Source organism: Neophocaena asiaeorientalis, unplaced genomic scaffold, assembly GCF_003031525.2.
Source record: "Neophocaena asiaeorientalis asiaeorientalis breed wild unplaced genomic scaffold, Neophocaena_asiaeorientalis_V1.1 scaffold240, whole genome shotgun sequence".
In the NCBI taxonomy this organism is placed as follows: domain Eukaryota; kingdom Metazoa; phylum Chordata; class Mammalia; order Artiodactyla; family Phocoenidae; genus Neophocaena; species Neophocaena asiaeorientalis.
In genome coordinates, this window is record NW_020185331.1 from 6,456,446 (window position 1) to 6,478,380 (window position 21,935).

The 21,935-nt window shown below is 43.3% G+C and overlaps 1 protein-coding gene across 7 annotated transcripts in view; it reads right to left on the reverse strand.

The window, feature by feature from the left end:
* The window catches only part of STN1 (STN1 subunit of CST complex), a 48,764-nt gene extending 30,554 nt beyond the window's left edge, over window positions 1-18,210 (reverse strand). For 3 of the 7 annotated variants that reach the window (XR_003001798.1, XM_024734893.1, XM_024734895.1), the window contains exons 1-5: window positions 17,790-18,181; window positions 17,228-17,421; window positions 9,667-9,762; window positions 4,805-4,873; window positions 93-251 (exon numbers count right to left, since the gene is read on the reverse strand). Coding sequence is in view for 6 of the 7 variants with exons in the window: in XM_024734893.1 (XP_024590661.1) it covers window positions 93-251; window positions 4,805-4,873; window positions 9,667-9,762; window positions 17,228-17,360 (457 nt within the window). In the remaining variant the exon portion in view is untranslated. Of the gene's footprint in view, window positions 1-92; window positions 252-4,804; window positions 4,874-9,666; window positions 9,763-17,227; window positions 17,422-17,789 lie in introns of all 7 variants that reach the window. The other 4 variants (XM_024734890.1, XM_024734889.1, XM_024734892.1 and 1 more) reach the window with 4 other exon arrangements.
* Window positions 18,211-21,935: the final 3,725 nt, after the last annotated feature.

A 21,935-nucleotide genomic window follows, 5' to 3' on the forward strand; every position in this document is an offset into this window, starting at 1 on the left:
GAACTTTTTAGAAGTTTGACTTTTCATTGAATGAGTTTACTGGACACACGCACAGAATAACAACCAATTTGGCAGAGATATCTTGTGCTTACAATAAGCAGTGGCGTAAATTTCTCGCTCTCCTCTGTACATGCGGACGTGACCTCTGATCCGGATAATGTCCCCAATTTCTACCTTTGTCCTTTGCGCAATGGTCTCTTGCAGCTTCTTAAGCTGTGAGGTTAAGCTCAGCTCTCTTGCACTCGGAGCAGCTGTAGTTGTTGGGGCCAGAAGGAAGGAGAGAAATGTGTAACAAAATCACTTCACCACATTTGGGAGAGAGTCTGTGGTAAGACCGACAGGAGACATTTATTTGTTCTACTTCTGATTGGTTGCTCTACTGTAGGAAATCTGCGTAATCTTTTGAAATCCTCTACTGGATAAAAGGCATAAGGCTTGACAACCCGGTGGGTGAGTTCCATTGTCTTCTTTCCTACCACTGCATCGCCTGTGCAAAGGGCTCTACACCTGCCTGAGCTGAGTTCTGTGTGATTCAGCCGGGTTTGGTGGCCATAGCTCTAAACAACCCTTTAAAGTGTCCTTGCTGGGAGACAGAGGCCTGGCCTGAGGGGAAAGGTGCCCAAGAGTCCCCATTTGTGGTTGTTTATGGGGAAGGCAAATTGGCCAGAGTTTGATTTTCCACCAAGGTGCTCAACACCCTAATCTCTCTCACTTTTCTTTGTTGAGTAACTAGGCTAACCTTCTCTTTCTCTCTCTCTCTGTTCTAAGGACTTTATAACCTATCAGTGCATCTAATCCTCACAACCACTTATTATTAGCCCCATTTTTCAGATGAGGAAACTGAGTCACACAGAGGTCAAGCAACTTGCCCACAGTAAAATAACTAGTTAGCAACAAAGCTGGAGTTCAAACCCCGGCGGTCTCTGACTCCAGAGCCTTCCTGCTTCTTCTTTATTCTCTGCTGCCTGACCCATGAGTATAATTACATTTTCCATGGTTATAGCTCATGTGTGTAAACAATTTTGTGTTGTTTTTCTGTCTAGCATCACTACAAATACACATATGTATCCACAGAATCTATACAACTCAGCATTTTAAATAACAAAATAGCATTCTGTCATGTTCATATGCCACAGTTTGTTCAGCTAATCTCGTTAAATATTTCTTCCTTCTTTCATAATTTTTTATTTTGGTTTTTATCACTACCACTGTATGGGGCTGAGAGGTCAGCTTGGGTAAAGGGAGTCAGACAGACCTGGCTTGAATGTCAGGTCACTTCTTATTAGCTGTGTGACCTTGGGCAGACTGCTTAATCTTGCTGTACCTGTTTCCTCAGTTATGATGCGGATTTAACAGTGCCCTTCACGTATGGAGCTGTTGTGTATGACCTTAGTTAACCCTTACATCATGAGCTTAGCGCAATGTCAGATCTATAGGAAACATTCAATAAATGTCAGCTACTTGTGAAAATGAACAATTAAGCCCTCAAGACAGAAATTTTGTTTTCTTTGGGGTCTTTCATTGGGGATTACTGGATAGAAAAGTACAAACAGATTTAGACTTCCTTACATATTATCAGAATGTTTGCCAAAAAACCCCAATCAAACCATTCTCTTTTTACAAGGTGTCACCAGCAATGTGTGTGGGCTTGCAGCTCCTATATTGGCTTCAGTCATTTGGATTTTTAACACCTTAAAAAATACATAATGATTCTATAATGTTTTATTTTTGCTTTTAAATTGCCAGAGAGACCATGTGTTTTTTTATAAGATGATCTGCTCTCTGCATTTCTTTATGTATAAGCCCTTCATATCTTTTGAACACTTTATGTTCATTTCTGAAAAAAATGCAGGGAAGCTTTATCAGTTATGCTTATTACATCCACTCTCCCCATTCCACTTTCTTTTTTATGTTTATTTGATTTCATTTTAATACATAAAAGTTTGAAAAAAATGTTTTAGTTTATCCCTCTTGTCACTGATGATAGCTTTCATTGCTTTAACAGCTTGACATATAAGAGCTTAACATAGATACCCCCATATTTATTGTGATAAATACACAACTCTATCTTCTTTGGGTTATTTTATGTAAGCTGTAAGACAGTGATCACAGTTACCTTTTTTTTAATATTGTTATCTACTTGAACCAACAACATTTGTTAAATGCTTACTTATTTCCTGCTGTTGTATTATTTCTGCTTTGTCATATACTAGGGTTCCTATAATGGAATGAATAATGGTCTATTGATCAAATTTTGTGCTTCTTAATCTAACACAACTTAGATAACCATGGCTCTGTAATGTGCAAAGGCATTATTACTTTTAACACACTGACTATAGTAAGGGAAACAGCAACCTAAGGAGCTCGGAGAACTTTGCATAGACCAGTAACCAATAGCTTGGAATCTAAACACAGTCAGCATTAATGTTACTCAACTTACTGGGTTTCTTCAGAAAATACCCAAGTACTACTTTTTAAAAAGTTATTCTGTCTGGGTTCCTATCCCTAAGTCCTCTTCCATTTAGGCTGAACTTTAAAAGTATTTATAAATTTCACTGCCATGATTCAGACATTATAGGTGATAATAAATGCTTCATATAGCACTGCTGAAATGATCAGACTGAGGGCTGGTCTGAGAAAAAGAGTCTCAGCTTTCATTTAAAGGGTGAACCAAACTGCCAAAAGAAGGGCTCAAGCTGTGTAATTTAATGAGTATAATGAGATAGTTGGAGCCTGACAGAATTTCATTTTAAGTAGCCTATTCCACGCTGAAAGATAAATCCTCTTTAAAATTCTAATATTAAGCTCCAAGCTTTCTTAACTTTTCTCATAAGCTAAGTCCAAATGGTACAATCAGTGTGACATTTATAGGAGTTAATATTATATTTTTATACTGTAACTGACTAGAACATGATTTTGACTCAGACTAAATTTCGCTTAAAAAAATTAGTCTTCAATGGACACTTTCCAGTGGAAAGCTTTAAAACCGAGGGCGATTAAATTAAAAGGAGAGAATGGACTAGTTGGGAACAATTTTAAAATATCACTTCATATATAACATGATGAGAATCACTTTCAGGCTTTCTCCTTGTACCCTTACCCTCACTTTTTATTCTCAAAGCAATTTCTGATTAAGGCTACCAACTGTGACTGTTCATCTATTCATCTACTTACAGATATTTTAAAAATCTCACTTTCAGTATTAATAGACATTTTATCTAAAAAATTACTGAATCATATAATATTTCTGCTGCCATTTATTTTAAAAAAAAGAGTTGATTTTGAAAATTAAAACAATGTCAAAAACAACAGTCGATAAACTACAGCCCAAGGACCAAATCTACCCACAATCTGTTTTTGTAAATAAAGTTTTATTAGAACACAATCATGCTTGTTTATGTACTGTCTATAGTTGCTTTGGTGTTAACAATGGCAGTGTTGAACAGTTGAGTCGCAGACCATATGGCCCACAAACCAGAAGACAATTATTGTCTGGCCCTGTACAGAAAAAGTCCACTGACCCTTGGTTTAAAACAAGTATGCATATTGAAACTACACCTTCTGATTGAAGATCGTGACAATACCACAACCATAAATCTGCAAATAATTTTAATACCCTGGACATATATGAAAGTTCAAATATCTGATTGTCTTATAGGTTTATTTCTTACCTCTGAGATATCTGAGCAAAAACCTGTTGTCTGCCTTAAGTTTTTTCTAATCTGCAAAGCTTCCTAAGCTAAGTAGTACCACTGATATAGATGTTCTCAAATTAGGAAATAGGAATACCAAAGTTATATGAACGTGATGGCCAAATTCTAAATATAAATACATCAGAAAATTAAGCAAAGGAGCATCTCACTGGTCAGTACAGTCAAAGTAGGAAGTTGAGATTCTGACAGGTAATGTCAAAAAAAAAAAAAAAGAAGAAACTACTCCAAGTGTTACACATTCTTACCACACGTATAACAGGAGGACATAGATAGTAGATGTTAGATATCAGAGCAGGTAATATTTACTGAATAACCCCAGTGTATATGGCATCATAATGCATATGCTATAAAACAGAGAAAAACAAGGCCCCAGTTTCCATAGCTTCTCTAGAACCAAAAATGATCACCACTATTGCACAATATATATATTTTTAATATTATGAACTTATGCAACTCAAAAAACTACCTAAGGACTATTAAAACAGACTCAAGAAATTCCAAATGCTGTTTCAGTTATAGTCAATGAGTTCAATATACTATTTTAAACTTCTTTTTTAGTTTATATTATTTAATGGCTAACTTCAAGGGAATCCTATCTTACCTTCTCATCAGTCTTAGAACTCCTGGCATATTTGTTTGAACAAGCTAGAGATTTCAGAAAATTTAGATCATGGGAGCATAGATGTTAGTGGCAACCACGTCAGGGCAAAAGCTTTCAAAAAAGCTTTGGTCAAGTGATATGCCCAGAGCAAGGGGATTCTTACCTGATCAGCAATTAGGCTAAACTATCTTGACTTGTGGAATAATGGCATGGTAAAAATGAAACACTGAAACTTCTAGTAACTATTCACATTCCTGTAGGCTTAGGAGGAAGTGAGCACCAAAGAAATGAGAGCAAGAAAAGCAACTGGCTCCCCACTAATATCAGTTTGCAGAGCAGCCAAAGTTCTGGGTGTAGTGCTTCAAGTTGATCAACGTAATTCACCAATGAATAAATGTGAAAATTAGTACTCCAGCTACTCTGCTGAGTTACCCTGAGTAAAATCTACTGGTTAGCTGTAAAGGTAAAGAAGCGTGGTAAATAAAATTACCTGATGAGGATTTGGTATTATTCAATTTCTTCCAGCAGATGCAGTTTATAACTCCAGTGCTATCATCCACTGCAAGAGAAGCGTAAAAGTGTAGAACAGAGATATGGGCATTACAGGTGAATTAGCACATTGCCATTGCACTCAGCTGAACTGTAAGATGACATTTTCAATAGCCTGGTTGGGCAAATCCCTGAGCCAACTTTTCTTCCACCCTTAGAAATAATCTCTCACCACAATCCAGTGGGAATTGCTTGTCTGCAATGTCAGTGTAATACATGAGCCCAGCAGAATGTAGTCAGCATTTCTCTTACCCTATCTCAAGGGTATTAACCTCTCCTAAAAATGGTGTCCTCAGGAAGTTAAGTGCAACAAAGATCTCAATATCTGCTAACATGTAAAATCAGCCTTGCACTCCAACCTGCAACCAGAGACCATTGCCTAATCTGTGGTTAGAGGCACTCAGAGCACAGCCATCTGTCACCATGTGCTCTCTCGCTAGCTTGCTGACTTACCAAGACAAAGCATCCCAAGTCTTCTGGCCTAGGCTTCTCTTTGAAAGAGCTTCTACCCTGTCCTTACCACTGCAGGGGATGTAAGGAAAGCTAAGCATATCACAGAAGGGCAAAGTTTTATTTTCATAATAAAAAATAATTATACCTTGGTCACACAAGTAGTATTGGTCTGGCTTATTTTAGCCACAGTGCCAAAAAAAAAAAAAAAAAAAAAAAAAATAAAAAAAAAAAAAAAAAGAATTTCCATTGTACTTGGATTTATAACTGCAGAAAAATTTGCAGATGTTTCAAGGATGATAGGATCAAGGATGAGAGGTGTTTCTCTTGGCCTAATTTCTGACAATCTCAGAACAGAGGTTGATCAACATGGGTTCAGTGGGCTTAATGATTTTTAAAAAATCATCAGCTAGACTGTTGTAAAAACACATGTAATATAGAAGAAACATATGGCAAAATTTCTTTATTGCTTGTTTAAATCTGTGTTTAAAGCAGAAGCTGAGAAGAATACTTCTTATACTAAAATAAATTCTAGATGGATTTTATTTTATTAAATACAATATAGGTAAACTTAAGAAGATGAGAAAAAAATATGGGTGAATACTTTCAATCCTGGGCTTACAGTTGGTGGAGGGAGACTTCTTTAAACAGACCTGAAAATCACAACTCATTCTAGAAGTCTGATATATTTGACCAACTAAAAACTAACACTGTATAGCAATTTTCCAAATAATGGAGTTAATATGTTAATATATAAAGAACTCATACAAATTAATAAGGAAAAGACCAAAACTATAAGAGAAAAAGTGGCAAAGAAAAAGAATACGCCATTCATGGAAGGTACAAAAATGACCAGCAGACATATGTCAGTATGCTATATCACTAGTTACCAGAAAAAAGAAGCAAATTTAAATAACTTCTCAACTACTAGAATGACAAATATTAAAAATACTGATACCCTCATATGCTGTTAGCAGGAGTGTAAATTCATACCAAATTTCTAAAGACTAAGTTTGGAAATGTGTATCAAATTTTGAAATGTTTATATCCTTTGACTTAGTATTTACTTCCAGTAATTTATCCTAAAGAGAAAAATGGAACAAATGCACAGATATATATATTTTGTATAAGGCTGTTCATTATAATATTGTTTATAGTACTGGAAGTTGGAAATAACCTAAATGTTTATAAATATATAAGTGGTTAAATCAATTACAATGGCATGGCATATGAGAATACAAAGTTATAATGAAGATCCATGGTCACTGCTATTAATCTCATTGCAAAACAGAAATTATATATATATAGTCATATATATCATATATAAACTAATTTATGGAAAACATTAAATAGTGTGTTTTGACAGAAATGATCTTAAGACATTAAAATGCTAATAGCAGTTTCTTTTGGAGTATGTAGAAGGAACCCCATATTCAATGTATACATTGACTGTAAGCCTAATTCCAGAAACATTAAAAACAGAAAGAAATAAGGCATATCTATATTTCTTCATATCAGGAACATGTCAGAAAAACTAGGAAGGATGTTCACCTAAACACTGATATTGTTTTTATCTGATTTACAGCATTTCACATGAGCTTTATGTACTTCATTAAAATTTTCTCTAGCTTTAAATTTTATTTTATAGTGAGTATCATTTTAAGAAGCCAAAAAAAAAAATCAATAAGGACATTTTGAGTTAAAAAATAATGTATGACACTTCTAGGCACACTACTTCTCTGGCCAGGTTAAAATTTTGCCTTATAATTCTAAGTCAAAAAATATTGGCACATGAGTATTTGTTCTAGAAAATGTGAGGTCATTCTGGTCTTGACTGTAGTCTCCCAGGATTCTAGGTCTGAGCTTGAGTTGCTGCCAGGTGCTCTGTGTGCTCAGGGCACTTCCACCAAACTCTCTGACTTCCTGGGTGGTAACCTCTCCCAGCAGACACCGCCCTGGCATCCTGAGGCCTGGCTACTGGAAGGCCCTGGAAGGGGAGTGTTCTTGCCATGCCGGGCAGTGTCCTCCCTAGCTGGGCAGCATGGCCTGGGCTGCCGGCCTTTTGTTTCAGCCATGGGACGAATCAGGGTGAGCAGGAAGCAACCCCAGCATATAGGCCTGCAGTGAGTCAGGAGGAAGAGGACCTGGGACAGCAAGAGTAGCCACCTGGCAGGTGGCCCGAGAGCCAAGCTGGGCCTGAGAACAGCAGGGTATGTGCAGCTCTCTCTTGAACAGGCCTCGCAGGAATTAAAGTCCCAACTGTTTATACTCTCAATTACTTCAGCCTTCAGACGCTTTTCATTTCCTCACAAACCACAGATGTGCCATGCTCTCACGACATCCAGTCTAAGAGAAATGTTTATTGGGGAAGAGTCAGCCATATTGCCTTCATCTCTTTATGATGGGAAAAGGGGTTAAATGAAACCCCTTTAGGTCAGAGGCATTATATCTGGCCTGGTTCTACAGCCAGGACTGATGTCCTCAAATAGCCTCATTCTGATCTAAAAATCAGAAAATTAAAAACCAGATGCAGCTGATTTTTGGGGGGGGGTGGGAGGAGGGGCATGGGACAGAGAAAAATCTTTCTTTTTTAAAAAAAACTTTTTAATAGACTTTATTTTTAGAGCAGTTTTAGGTTCACAGCAAAAGTGGGCAGAAGATACTGAGGTTTCCCATTATCCCCTGCCCCCTCACACGTATAGCTTCCGCATTACCAACATCCCCACCAGAGTGGTACATTGGTTTCAACTGATGAATCTACATTGACACATCATTATCAGTCAAAGTCCATAGCTTACATTAGGGTTCACGCTTGGTGTTGTATATCCTGTGGGTTTGGTCAAACGTATAATGACACACATCCACCGTTACAGAATCATACAGAATAGTTTCATTGCCCTAAAATTCCTCTGTGCTCCACCTATTCATCCCTCCCTGCCCCCAGCCCCTGATTAACACTGATAGAAAAATCTCTTTTTCTTTTAGAATTTGAGTTCTATGGAGACTACACAGCACACTGGAGTCAGTAAAGAGATTGGACCCATCAGTGGAACCTTGAGCAAGTAACTGAGCCTTAGTTTTCTCATCTATAAAATGGAAATAATATCTGTCTTTTCCATTTCAAAAGACTGGGAGGAGAATAACATGAAATCACGCATGCATAAGTGCTCCGTAAACTGACAGATACTATCATTTCATCCCTGGTACTTGGAGAGGAAGTACAGATAATGTACTTGCCAGCAGCTGGGTATGCTGTAGGAACTTAGTGAATGTTTGTTGAACTGCCTGGAGAAAAAGAGAACCAGTATCTATGGTAAAATAAAGCAGAGGAGAGATCCAGTATGGGGATGCATGACAAGATGATCTATTTCAGAGTTCTAAAAAAATACAAGCTGGGAAAAAGCAGAGGGCATGAGAAATCTCATCTCTCACGTGTTATTTTATAAGTACGAGACAATCATCCCCAGGAAAATGAATATATGTTGAAGAAATTGTAACTGTAAATTATCAGTCATGCACAGACTGCCAATGAAATGTTCTTGGTCACCTAGTTCAACTGCCTTCTGTTTTTCCCCAAGTAGAAAAAGAATACAAATCCAAGTGAATACAACAAAAAGTGACAATGTCAATTATAGCAAAGGTTGGAATTCAAAGTTAAGCTTCCCACAAAATATCCAGCTTGGCCTCTTAACTACAGAGAATCTTAGGCAATATATTAAAATGATTACATTAAACTCAATGCAAAAAAAAAGTCAAGACCCATGACACTAAAATCGTATCCTAATAGTTCACTGGTGTCCAAACTACAGAAACCCTTTATTTAGTTTCTATCACCATAAGGGAAGGGAAATTTTCTGATAATGGATATTTACCCCTTTGGGTACCAAAAAGCTTTTTTTTTTTTTTTTAACTGTTCTGGATATAAATCTTATAAATTATTTTTCATATCTCCCTGTCTTCTTAAAGAGTCTACCTTAATGTTAATCTGGCCTTTTTCTTTTAAAGGTATCAATATAAACATATATCACCATCCTTTGCTATTTATAGCTATGCCCTAGGTATCAGGTATCTGTCCCTGATCAACCAGTGACCCTAGACTGTAGTTTAATTCTTCTGCCTCCTAGCTCCCCAGCAACTGTCACCTGACAATATTCATCAGTATCATTCCCACCCATTGCCTCATTTTACACTTAGTCCATGTTGGTGGCTGCAAATGGTTCCCAATAGAGGACAAGTGCGTGGGGGTTATGAGAGGCCCCAGCTGCTCTGAAAGGCTGGGGTTGCTTCAAATTCAATGTCCAGCTAAGTGGGGTCCTTCCACATAAACTCAATGTCAGACACAATTGTTCTTACCTCCACAAATGTAGAAAGCATCTCTTTCTCTCACTCCAATTACAGTTCCCAAGATATCTACCTGTTTTATTGGATGCCCACTGTAAAAAAATACACCTGAAATTAAAGGGAAAAAAAGGCAAAGTCCATATAACGTATGATGACGTTTTCTGCTTCAGTAAATGTTACCTGTGTCAAAAATCAGTGGCATGCTGCTTGCTAAAATTTCAGACTTAAGAATCAGTTCTTGACAAATGCCAAACCCCAAGAAATTCAGATGTCTTTTCCTCAAGGGTTATAAGTAGGAAGTGTGGCTTTAAAGAATCTTGTACTAGCACAGAAAAGAGAAAACCAATATTGGCCAACTAGATGTGGTTAACTTCTTTCCACTTGTGAGAATGAAATGCACCTGCCTGTAGAACTCTCATAAGGGCCTAAAAACAGCCGCAGTATTATGAGACACAACACAGTACTATATTTTGAGGGACTGGAAAAGGAAAGAGAGAGGAAACCACGAGAAAAGGCTTCTCTGGCTTTTCTAGGAAACCAGTCATCATTTCTACGAACGAGCAGTAGCACTTTTTTTTTTTAAGAAAAAGAGAAGATGATTAGGTTACAAAACACTACCCTCTGGGGCCAGTAGATTACGACTCAAAAACTTCTCTTTTTAAAATTCTATTTTCAAAGCCTAGGCAACAGACGCCAGCAGGCAGGTTCCCGCCAGAGGAGAAGCGTGAGAGGAAGAACCCTACCCACCGACTCCCGGAGGGCTTTCTTGGACTCCGTGACGGAGATGAAACAGAGGGACTCCTGGCAGCAGTGAGCCCTCAATTCCCATCCGAGACCCCAGCGCTGTCCCGGCTCCCGTGGGGCCCCCAACATCCTTACCTGAACTGCCTGTTTGGGCTTAAGCTACTTGCGTTGTGTTCCTGTCACCTGCAGCTAAAGAGTCTGGACTAAAATCCTCTCTAGCCCTTTTTTTTCTCCCTATGATGACCGAATTCTTTACTTTCAGAAAGAGGCTATAAACTTGTAAATGGCGACTTCCTTTTCAAATACATACATGAATTGCAAACAAAGAATCAGTCATGGGCTTCCCTGGTGGCCCAGTGGTTGGGAGTCCGCCTGTCGATGCAGGGGACACGGGTTCGTGCCCCGGTCCGGGAAGATCTCACGTGCCGCGGAGCGGCTGGGCCCGTGAGCCATGGCCGCTGAGCCTGCGCGTCCGGAGCCTGTGCTCCGCAACGGGAGAGGCCACAACAGTGAGAGGCCCGCGTACCGCAAAAAAAAAAAAAAAAGAATCAGTCATCACTTCAGGTATTTGGCCACCCTCACCCTCTCTGGTCCTCGCCAAGTCTGGTCAGAGTCTGTCTTCTCCACATCCATGGGGGGAGGGGACCCCACAGCCTGAGCCCTGAAGCCCTTCAGAACCCCCAGAATGGCCTCCACTGATGGTTCTCTTGTTTCCCATGCGGATAAAGGGGCTGGGGACCAATCGCCCGTGGCCAAGTCCCCAGGGGATGGACAAGGAGCTTCTGAGCCTCAGTTAGCCAGAGATTCCAGGGGAGCGAGATGTGGTTTGAAGATGTCAAATTCACCCAGGCCCTCCCCCTAGCAGAGGCATACTTCTAAAGATGACTTAGTGGACTGGAGACCGTGCAGAGGGCAACCTTGGGGGCCAAGAGCTGAAATGGCAGAGCCACATGAGGGAAGGAGCCTGGGTCCCTGTGTCAGCCCCGGAGCAGAATCGCTTCCCTCTAGGAACACTTGGACTGAATAGGGTCAAACTGCTTCCACAGAAGATCCATGAAATCTTAAGAGCAGGACAGTTCTGACTGACTTCTCCTGAGTTCTTACCATTGAAACCCAGTGATGACCTGTGGGGAGACCCTCAGTCCTCCAGCCCTACCTGCTTGCACTGATCGGACACAAAGGAGAGAGGGTACCTTCAGGGGAGGGTGACCCCCATAGGACCTTTGCTGGCAGACTCGTGCTTACTGCAGCAGAAGGGAAGTTTAAATGGGGAGAATGAGCCTACCCCGGGGTCAGGGGCATGGCATCCTCTGCTGAAGTGTGCCCCACCGTCATGCCCTGACACGCTTGTGTGCAGAGACGGGCTATGGTATGGCCCTGCTTTGGTCCAGCTTTGCTGTAGGGCTGGGGCGGGGGGATGAGGGTGGCCTGAGCTCCAGACTGGTCTCTGGCTGCAGTCAGCCCTTTCTGCTTCCCCAAATGCGCTGGACTTTCTATCTGTGCGCTGAGCAGAGCCAAGTTAGAGAGAGCTCTTTCCTAGAACCTGACTGGCCTCTGTCTCTCCCAGCCTAACTGATGGTCTGTCCTGGTTGCCGGGCATTAGAGACAGTGTGCTCCTGGTGCCATCAGAGACCGTACACCCCCCAGGGCTCTGCGTGGCTGGTGTGGCTCCCAGGACACCGGCAGTGGGAGGCCCTGTGGACCCATGGAGGGCCTGCTGCCTGCCCCTGAAGAGTCTTTCCAGCTGGTCCAGAAGCCACTGTGGGGTGCTCTACTGGTGATGTTGAAAGCTTGAGACAAGCCCCAGGATTCTTTGGGTCTTCCTGGGACACCCTGGTATGTGCCGCTATGGTGGTTTTTACAATGAAGAGCCGACACACTTTAAGAAGGGGAAAAGAGGCAGCCAAAAGGTGTTCTGCCTGGGCTGAAGTATACAGAAAAGGCAAGTATACAGAGAAGAATGGACTGACGACACAAGCCAACAAAGTCGTCAAGTCACCTGTGGTAGACGCCAGTTCTCCAACATTACCAACTCTGCACTGGGCAACACTTGAAAAAACCTGAACAGGTCTCCACTGGAGGACACAGTAGACTTTCTTGAAAAAAGACAGAAAAGGGAGCCCCCTAAACTTTTTTTTTTTAATTAATTTTTAAATTTATTTTTGGCTGCATTGGGTCTTCACTGCTGCGTGCGGGCTTTCTCTAGCTGTGGCAAGTGGGAGCCACTCCTTGTTGCGGTGCGCAGGCTTCTCATTGCAGTGGCTTCCCTTGCTGTGGAGCATGGGCTCTAGGCATACAGGCTTCAGTAGTTGTGGCACGTGGGCTCAGTAGTTGTGGCTCATGGGCTCCAGAGCACAGGCTCAGTAGTTGTGGCGCACGGGCTTAGCTGCTCCGCAGCATGTGGGATCCTCCCGGACCAGGGCTCGAACCTGTGTCCCTTGCATTGGCAGGCAGATTCTTAACCACTGCGCCACCAAGGAAGCCCCTAAACTTTCATTTCATAGACTGACAATGCTCGTCTTCAAGGAGAGAGTCGCTCAAAGATGCAAAAAAACAAGGAAAAACATCATAAAAGCAACACAAAGAGAACAATGGAGGACAAATTAGCAGAAAATAACAGATGGTTTGAATAAAATCACAAAGAGAAAATTGATTGAGGAGGATATAAACTGCTTGGAAACAGAGAAGAAAGTTGGCCCAGTGTATAGAAACTTGAACTATACATGTCAGAAGCACAACCTGAACAAGAAGAAGGAGGACCTCCCTGGTGGTCCACTGATTAAGCCTCCGCGCTTCCAATGCAGGGGGTGCAGGTTCGATCCCTGGTCAGGGAACTGAGATCCCACACGCTGCACAGTGTGGCCAAAAAATAAAAAATAAAAAATAAAAAATAAAAAAGGAGGACATGGAAAAAGCAATGGAGAGAACCACTTCCTTCACACTAGAATCTCCTCTATGGGAAAAGAACTTGAGAAAGCTGGATGGCAGCTCTATCGACTGAGAGAAAGCTTGATGAGCTAAGAAAAGAAAATAACAACAGATACTGGCTCATGCTGAGTTTAACTTGCAGCCTTTCCCAAGTGGTCCTTTCACTCCTGCTGCCTTTGTTCTACATGCAGCCCACAGAGCTCCAACCATATCGGGGGATCCATCCCCTGGATCATCAGGTCCCCAGGAAGGAGGAGGGTCACTCTGGAAGGGCTCAGGGACCCAGGGTCACAGGTAGCTTTGATTCAGCTTTCACAGCAGTGACAGCCACACCTACAGCAAGACATCTGCCTTTTTTCTCTTTTTTAAAAGTACTTTTGGGACTTTCCTGGTGGCGAGGTCGTTAAGAATCCGCCTGCCAATGCAGGGGACACGGGGGACACATCCCTAACCAAACCACCACAGTCAAACTGCACGATATTCTATTAGTTTAACTCTAAATTCACAGGTTAATTTCGGGGAGTTGACATTCTACAACCACTTTGCAAGGCAATTCAGACACTAACTAGCCAGAGTAAGGTTGAATTTCACAGGTTAAGGACGCTGTCTCCCACAAGAGACTCTCACTTCAAGCATCAGCCCCAAGCTTGAGGGTCCTCGGGCCATGCACACTTCTGAGCAACTGGCTACCAACACCCTCCACGACAACCTCAGGTTTGACACTTTAACAGAATGACACACAGGACTCAGGAAGGTGCTATACTTAAGATTACAGTTTTATAATGAAGGGGACAAACCAGGACTAGCCAAATGAAGAGATGCATAGGACAAGGTCTAGGAGAGTCTAAGCATAAAGCTGCCATGTCCTCAGGACACATCACCCTCATACATCAAGTATGATTACCAAGCAGGAAAGCTCAACGAAGCCTCAATGTCCAGAGTTTTAATTAGGGTTTCATTACATAAGCAAGATTGACTGAATCACTGCCCACCTGACAACTCAATCTTCAGTCCCCCTCCCCTCCTGCGGAGTTGGGTTGATGTCACCTGGCTCAAAGCCAACCCTCTAATCACATGGTTGGTTTTTCAGGCCTGAAAGGCCCCCACCCTGAAACTACCTAGCGGCCCAGCATGAGGCCCCTCATCAGCATAAACTCAGATGTGGTTCAAGGGCTCCACCATGAATAACAAAAACACTCCTATCATTCCAGAAATCCAAAGATCTTCCAGGAACCTCGAACACAGGCCAGCCAAATTCTTCATTACACATTTGTTTCTTTTTGTGTGTGTAAGATATTCTTTGCTGTTTAAACATTTCTAAATTTTATGCAGTCAAAATAAAAGGTTTACTTTTTTTATGACAACCAAACACAACAACAAAACAATACAAAAATAAAAACCTAGACTAGTAGCATTTCCCACCCCTCAGAACCCTAGAGTACAGTCTAAAGAAGATCACTCTATGAAATTATGGTTAATGTCTTCTTCAACCATGAGGTTTTGAAACCAAGCAGGGCCCTCCTGGATACAAAAGCATTTCCGTGTCCCTCATCTCTTTTTTTTTTTTTTTTGGCGGTACGCGGGCCTCTCACTGCTGTGGCCTCTCCCGTTGCGGAGCACAGGCTCCGGACGCACAGGCTCAGCGGCTATGGCTCACGGGCCCAGCCACTCCGCGGCATGTGGGATCTTCCAGGACCGGGGCATGAACCCGTGTCCCCTGCATCGGCAGGCGGACTCCCAACCACTGCGCCACCAGGGAAGCCCCCCTCGTTTCTTTTTTGTAGGAAAAAGGTTTCAGGATCCTAGACCTCCCTGCGTTCCAAAGGGCAGGTTCAAGTAGTTACTAATTAAGGGAGTGAGGGAATGCAGAAGCAAAGAAAAAGCAGTCAAGAAACAATAGTGCAGCAATAAAACAGAGTTCTAGTTCCCCCTCAAGGGATATACCTAATAGTCTGATATACATCTTTGAGTTCTTCTGCAGGAACTAAGACCCTCACCCAGGTGGAGTATGGTAACTACAAGCTGACACCCCAGATTGGTCAGAACCAGAAGGTTGATGATTGAAATTCCTGGAATACCACCTTGTTACCTCACCACCAACCAATCAGAAGAAAGTCAAAAACCCTGTAGCCCTCACCCCAAATGTTGCTTTTAAAAACTCTACCCTGAGGGGGGACTTCCCTGGTGTCGCAGTGGTTAAGAATCCACCTGCCAATGCTAGGGGACGTGGGTTCGAGCCCTGGTCCAGGAAGATCCCACATGCCGCGGAGCAACTAAGCCTATGTGCCACAACAACTGAGCCTACGTGCCACAACTACTGAAGCCCGTGCACCTAGAGCCCATGTTCTGCAACAAGAGAAGCCACCACGAGGAGCCTGTGCAACGCAACGAAGAGTAGCTCCTGCTCGCCGCAACTAGAGAAAGCCCACACACAGCAATGAAGACCCAACACAACCATAAACAAATACATACACACATACATACATAAACTCTTCCCTGAAAACCATGAGGGAGTTCGGGTTTTTTGAGCCTGAGCTGCCTGTTCTCCTTGCTTGGCCCTTGCAATAAACCTCTCTCTGCTCCAAACTCCAACGTTTTGGTTTGTCTGGACTCACTGTGTGTCTGGCACACAAACTGGGGTTTGACAACAGTTTCATTTTAAAACCTACATCTGAAACATTACCACCAGTGACATAACAAAGATCACTGGGAGAAGTTTTCCTTGGTTTGTTGTTAATACATTATACAGTTCTTCACCCACAGGAAGAGTTAAGCTCCTATAGCATCCCTGATACTTCCTTGAGTACCTACAGAAGATCTTTACGCAAGCCTGGCATTTGGTGTGAATTAATTTCTTCCTGAGGAGACGAGCTATGAAGACTACCAGACTGTTCTGGAAAACAGACAACAGTGGGGGAGGATGGCTGCCTTCCAAGGAAAAAACCAGATCATTTCCAACAATACTTAGAAAATGAAGGTGTGGTGAAAAATCTGTACAAAAGGCTTTAGTATAAGGTCATCCAAATATATCTGTACATAGAATGGGAAACACACAAAATGTGGTCTCATTAAAACTGCATGCTTGAGATTCTGAACTACTTCTGACTCATAGCTTTCTATTCATTCAAAATAGCAAAGAGTTTAACCAAACTTCTCATATAGCACAGTAAACATGTGAAGATACATCCACAACTATGTAAATTACTTAAATTTACCCTAAACTGTATTTGCTATATTTGGGGGTATGAAGATCCTATTTTTAGTGACCACCACTCTAATTTTAAAAGATGATTTCTTTAACTTTACATTTATAATGCTTTGTTGCTCCAATTACTACTACTTGAGAGCCCACCAGAGGCCAGGCACTGTTTAAGTGCTGGGATTACATAGATGAACAAGGCACAAGATGTCCTCCCTCTCAAGGAGTTTATTTTATTTTGATTCTCATCTATTCAAAATAAAACCAAACCCCACAAGAAAATCAGGCATGGTTAATCCTCATTTTACAATGAAGACACCTAAACTTTACAGGTGAGTCACATGCCCAGGCCAGGTAAGTGGTGCAGTTAGGAAAGGGAGCAAGGCCTGAGCTTTCCACCACAAGCAGGCCCAGAGAAAAACTGAGTATTTTTAAATATGAAAGATCTCAAACCCAGGTAAAAGACATTCTTCAGTACAAAGTTACACCCCCAAGCATCTATTTAAAAAATAAAAATAAGAAACTGTTTTTAACTTGCACAGAAATGAACTTGTTTGAGGATCCAGGTTATGTCAATTTCAACGCCTGCAGCTGGAAAGGCTCTGCTAAGCCCCTAAGCCCCAGATTTCTGTAGCTTTGGGGAAGGGTGGGTGGGTTGCTGATGCAGCACAGAGCAGCACACCAGGCCGACCAGCCACATACCTGGCACCTGGTGGGACTCCTTCAAGTCCAGGATATCCCTGATGTAGAGTTTGGCGAAGGCTAGAAACACAGGATCCAAACCCCACAAGAGGGAAGGAGTTTCCTCTTCACACCGGCTGGATTCAGACTGCATCAGGAGGCTGGGCTGTGGCTTCCAGCCAACCCTGAGAAGCTCTGCATCTAGAGCCGAAGAGCTAGATGGGAGACAAAAATCAGGACGCAAAGCTGTTAAAGTGGATGAAATCCGCACGGCCCCTAAGCTGTTCCCAGACGAGCATCCCGAACTCTGGAAGGGGTAAATCCAGGGGTCCGGGGCCTGTCAAACTGCACGCCAGGGGCCTCCTAGAGCCGGTGGCCTCCTAACGCCAGAAGGGCCAGGCCTGCGCGCTCCGGGGACCTGTAAAGAGGTGCTTCTCGAGTGAGGACCCGTGAGTTCCTTATGGCTCTTCCCCAGGAAACTCCTCTGCCCCATGGGAGTGTTTCTCCTTCTCCAAAAGTACCCATTTCTAAACGGTTAAACACCGACTTTTCACTCTGGGGACAGATGGCCATATATGCGTACCCTGAAACCGCTTTAATGGGTGGAGTCCAGAGAGGAATGGGCGTCCTCGTGGCCACACAACAGAGGGGCAGAGTGGGTGGGTCTGTCCGTAGCCCTGCCGCTGCCCCTTCCGGTGTTCAGGATGACACTGAGAAAGGCTGTAAGAGGAAACGAAAAACAGATCAATCGTAGCCCCTCCCGCCGGGCCCGCGCCCGCGCCGTCGGCCCGCAAGTCCCCGGAGCGCGCAGGCCCGGCCCTTCCGGCGCTAGCAGGCCACTGGCGCCCACGGCCTGGAGGCGCCGCCGCCGGCCCCGCCCGGAGCAGGAGCGCTAGGCCGAGATCACCTCTGGTGCTCCCAGCGGGGGGCGGGGGTAGGGCCTGACAACATCCCTCGCGCCAGACCAGCCACTGTGTCCCCGCCCCGGCCTTTCCTTCGCGCCGCCCGCGGCCCCGCCCCATCCTCACTCCGCCACGCCCCCACTCCGCCCATGGCTACGCCCCGTTTTGCGTTTCGCGGCTGCTTCGCCGGATGCTCTCTTCCAGGTGGTGGCGGGGTTGTTAGGGCTACGCGGGGTCTGTTTGACTCTAGCAGCGCTCTCCCTGAGCCTCCGCGGGAGCGCAGAGCCCAAATCACCGAGGCCTGGGAGCTGGCCCTGAAACTCCTGCTGCCCAAACCCCGCCTTCCAAGTCCCCCTTTCATCCCGACCCCATTAGTCGTGGGTCCCTGAGCTATGACCTCCGAGAGGTTGGGACTGGTTCAGACAACTTTTTTTTTTTTTTCCGTCCCTGATATTGTAAATGAACACATAAACAAAGCAATACAAAAGCAGGATTACATTGTGGCGTATTTAAAATGTTTATTTACACTTGATAAATGATTTATTAACACACGCAATCTCTGGTACTGTACAGTCTCACTTTAGATAATGTCAGGATCTAAATTTGAGCCCTTGAGGGAATGCGAGGCCTTTGCTCTGCCCAAGACTAGCCTTCTTTGCAGGATCATGACAAAGTTTGTCTCCCTTCCTCTTACAATGTCTATACTATGGAATGTTGTACATTTAAGAATTTTGAAAACTGGCGTTCTGGTAAATGGTGGCCACCTTGATGGTGCCTGTCCCCAGTAGTCCTAATTTAAAGTGAGAAGAGATAGCCATGTTGCATTCTGATAAATAAATAAATAGGCCACATCATGACATTACTTGAGATGGCAGGAGTTCTTCCTAATTTACTCCTCTAAAATGTCAGGAGTACAGGTCATGTTGGCAGGCCATTCCCAGGAGAGGTAAGTGGTGGCCAAAGAGATAATAGCTAAACTATTAAGCAGAGAAGGAACTTCAAGCAGCTGGAACAGAAAATGTATGTCATTAGAACAATGGCATTTAATTTAATTACATCCCTGGCCACTGAAGAAGCTAACAAACAGAATCCTTGGTAAAGCATTGCCCAGACTCTACTGCGATGAACCGTTGGATCTGTCAAGTTTAAGATTTAATTAAGAGAAGACACCTTTCTAATAGGGGGAGGTTCTCTTCAAGGAAGGACACCCAGTATGACACCCAGTAGGACGGGTGCTTCCAGCTGACTTGTAAGATGGGGAAAGACAGGTTGGGCGACATTTTTTGACTGTACACATCTGCTCTAGGGTGGAACTCAAGAAGAAAATCACTACTGGGTGTGTGCAGAGCCCGAGAAGTTTTCAGCGATGACTCTTATGACTCTCAAGGGTAGAGTGCTGGAAACAATGGCCCTTGGGGACTCCAAGCTTACTGCTGGCCTTGGGGAGGGTCACACCCAGTTGAGGTGACCAGAGCAGACTGCCCCTGAGGTCATCATTTACAGTGAAGGAAGGACTCCTTGGAGTCTAGGGATGCTCCTTTTGATCTGAGCTCAAAATGTGGAGTAGGGTGTGGAATGGAATTTTCTAGACTGCTGAAGCATTTCAAGGAGTTTGGGAGGATCCTCTTCCCTGTCATCTCCATCAGGATAGATTCCAGTTTCCTCAGGCCACTGCCTAGATGTGCAAAGGGACTGGACGGCTTTTCAGCTGGGGATTCCACAACACTGCAAAGCAGATATTTCAAAACCCAACAGTCAACCCAATGCTAGGAACCTTTCTTATGGCTTCTCAATGTGAAATAACTTGGTTTTGCAAGCATGTTTGACAGACTAGACAATCCTTTCTAGAACGTTAAGACTTTAGGAAATTCTTCTGGAAAATGAGGTGTTGAACTGCATGTCTTCTACCTCAAAACGCAAACTGTCTTGCCTTAACCATTTTCGGCATTTTAGAATGTCTTTCGACAGGTAGAATAGAGTTTGTCCACTTGCAAGCTGAGTTAGATTCGAAGTTTAAATGAGCGGATGAGTAGTTTGAAGTTTATAATAAAGACAACTTATCAACATTCTTATTATGTTAATGTTATAACCCTGGGGGGCCATTTTCAGCCGCTCAGCATACTTTGAGCACTCTCTCTATGCTATGGGGGAGCACTAAGAATTTTTATTTCACTGGAGCAAAAAGAGGAATATATTAAATAACAAAGCAAGAGGCTAAATTGCATGGCCTGAATAATAACTATGTGGATTACAGGAGGTAAATTGGGAGTGAAGAGAAGGGGGCTCATCAAGTAAGATAATATATGTAACCACTGGAACAAGGTAAGCACTCAATACATATAAGCTATTATCATCATTCACTATGGAGTGGGGATTTAAGCTGGAGTTTGAAACTATGGAGGAACTATTCATTCATTCATTCGTTCATTCATGAAACGTATTTGTCAAGCACTTGTCAAGCACTGTACTGGACACTGCGGGGTAAAGAGGAGATAAGATAGATCAAGTACAGCCCTCATGGAGCTTCCATCCTGTTGGGGGACAGAGGAAAGACAGCAGACAAATAAATGAATAAAATAAGTACAGATTGTTCTTAGTGCTTTGAAGGAATTAAAAGTATATTATGATCACTCATAATGGGGTGGGGGATCTACTTTATACAGATCTACTTTGATCGGATGAGATGAGACCCGAAGATGGGAAGGAGCCAGCCACGAAAAGTGCTAAGGAAAGAACATTCCAGGCAGTGGTCAGAGTAAGCGTGAATATCTGGAGGCAAGAAAATACTTCCCTATTGGAGGAACAGAAGAGAGCAAGGCGAGAGTGGTTGCATTCGTAATTGGAGACATAAGCAGAAGGCAGGTCCCAGAGGACCTCGTAGGCCATGACAGGTTGGAATTTTATTCTCAGTCTCCCTATAAGTAAAGAGAGGGATAGTATTGTGATGGGGTGAGAGCAGGGCAAAGGCGCAGGATGAGCAAGGCATGTCTGTGGGCAAAAGCCAACACAGCAGCCTGGCTGGGGAGGGCAGCTGCAGCAGAAGCAGGCTGGACACCAAGGTTTTAGCTAGATTCTGAATGGCTTGAATTAGTTTTTATTTTTATTCCCTGTAAGCAATAGGGTGTTGTTGATTATTGATCAGAGGAATGACTTAATGAATTTAAAAAATTTCAGGGAGGGCTTCCCTGGTGGCACAGTAGTTGAGAGTCCGCCTGTCGATGCAGGGGACACGGGTTCATGCCCCGGTCTGGGAAGATCCCACATGCCACGGAGCGGCTGGGCCCGTGAGCCATGGCTGCTGAGCCTGCGCGTCCGGAGCCTGTGCTCCGCAGCAGGAGAGGCCCCGACAGTGAGAGGCCCATGTACCGCAAAAAAAAAAAAAAAAAAAATTTCAGGGATACCTGCCACATCTAACATACTATGGTAGGGAATCCAAAAATATGTAAGAAGACTTCTCTACCCAATTTACTGAATCTATTCTAAAAATTGCGTCTAGGGGTATTCACCAAATGACGGTGAAAAGACTAGTGTAAGAAAATACTGTTGGGTCTATTGCAGGGGCCTCACCTGTACCATTTCTCCTGCCTCCTCAGCGGTGTTGCTCAGTCCCCTGCCATGTCACCTGCTCCCGCTCTCTGGCTTCCCCTGGTCATATCCGCAGGCTTTCCCCTCTTTTTAAATGTCATTCAACTTTAAGAAAATAGCATCTCTGAAAACCCCAGCCCTTGAACTACTGTTCTCTCCCTCTCTTGCTCTCTGTTCAAAGTTAAATTTCTTGGAAGAGTTATATGCATTCCTCGTCCACACTTCCTCATCTCTAATTCGAT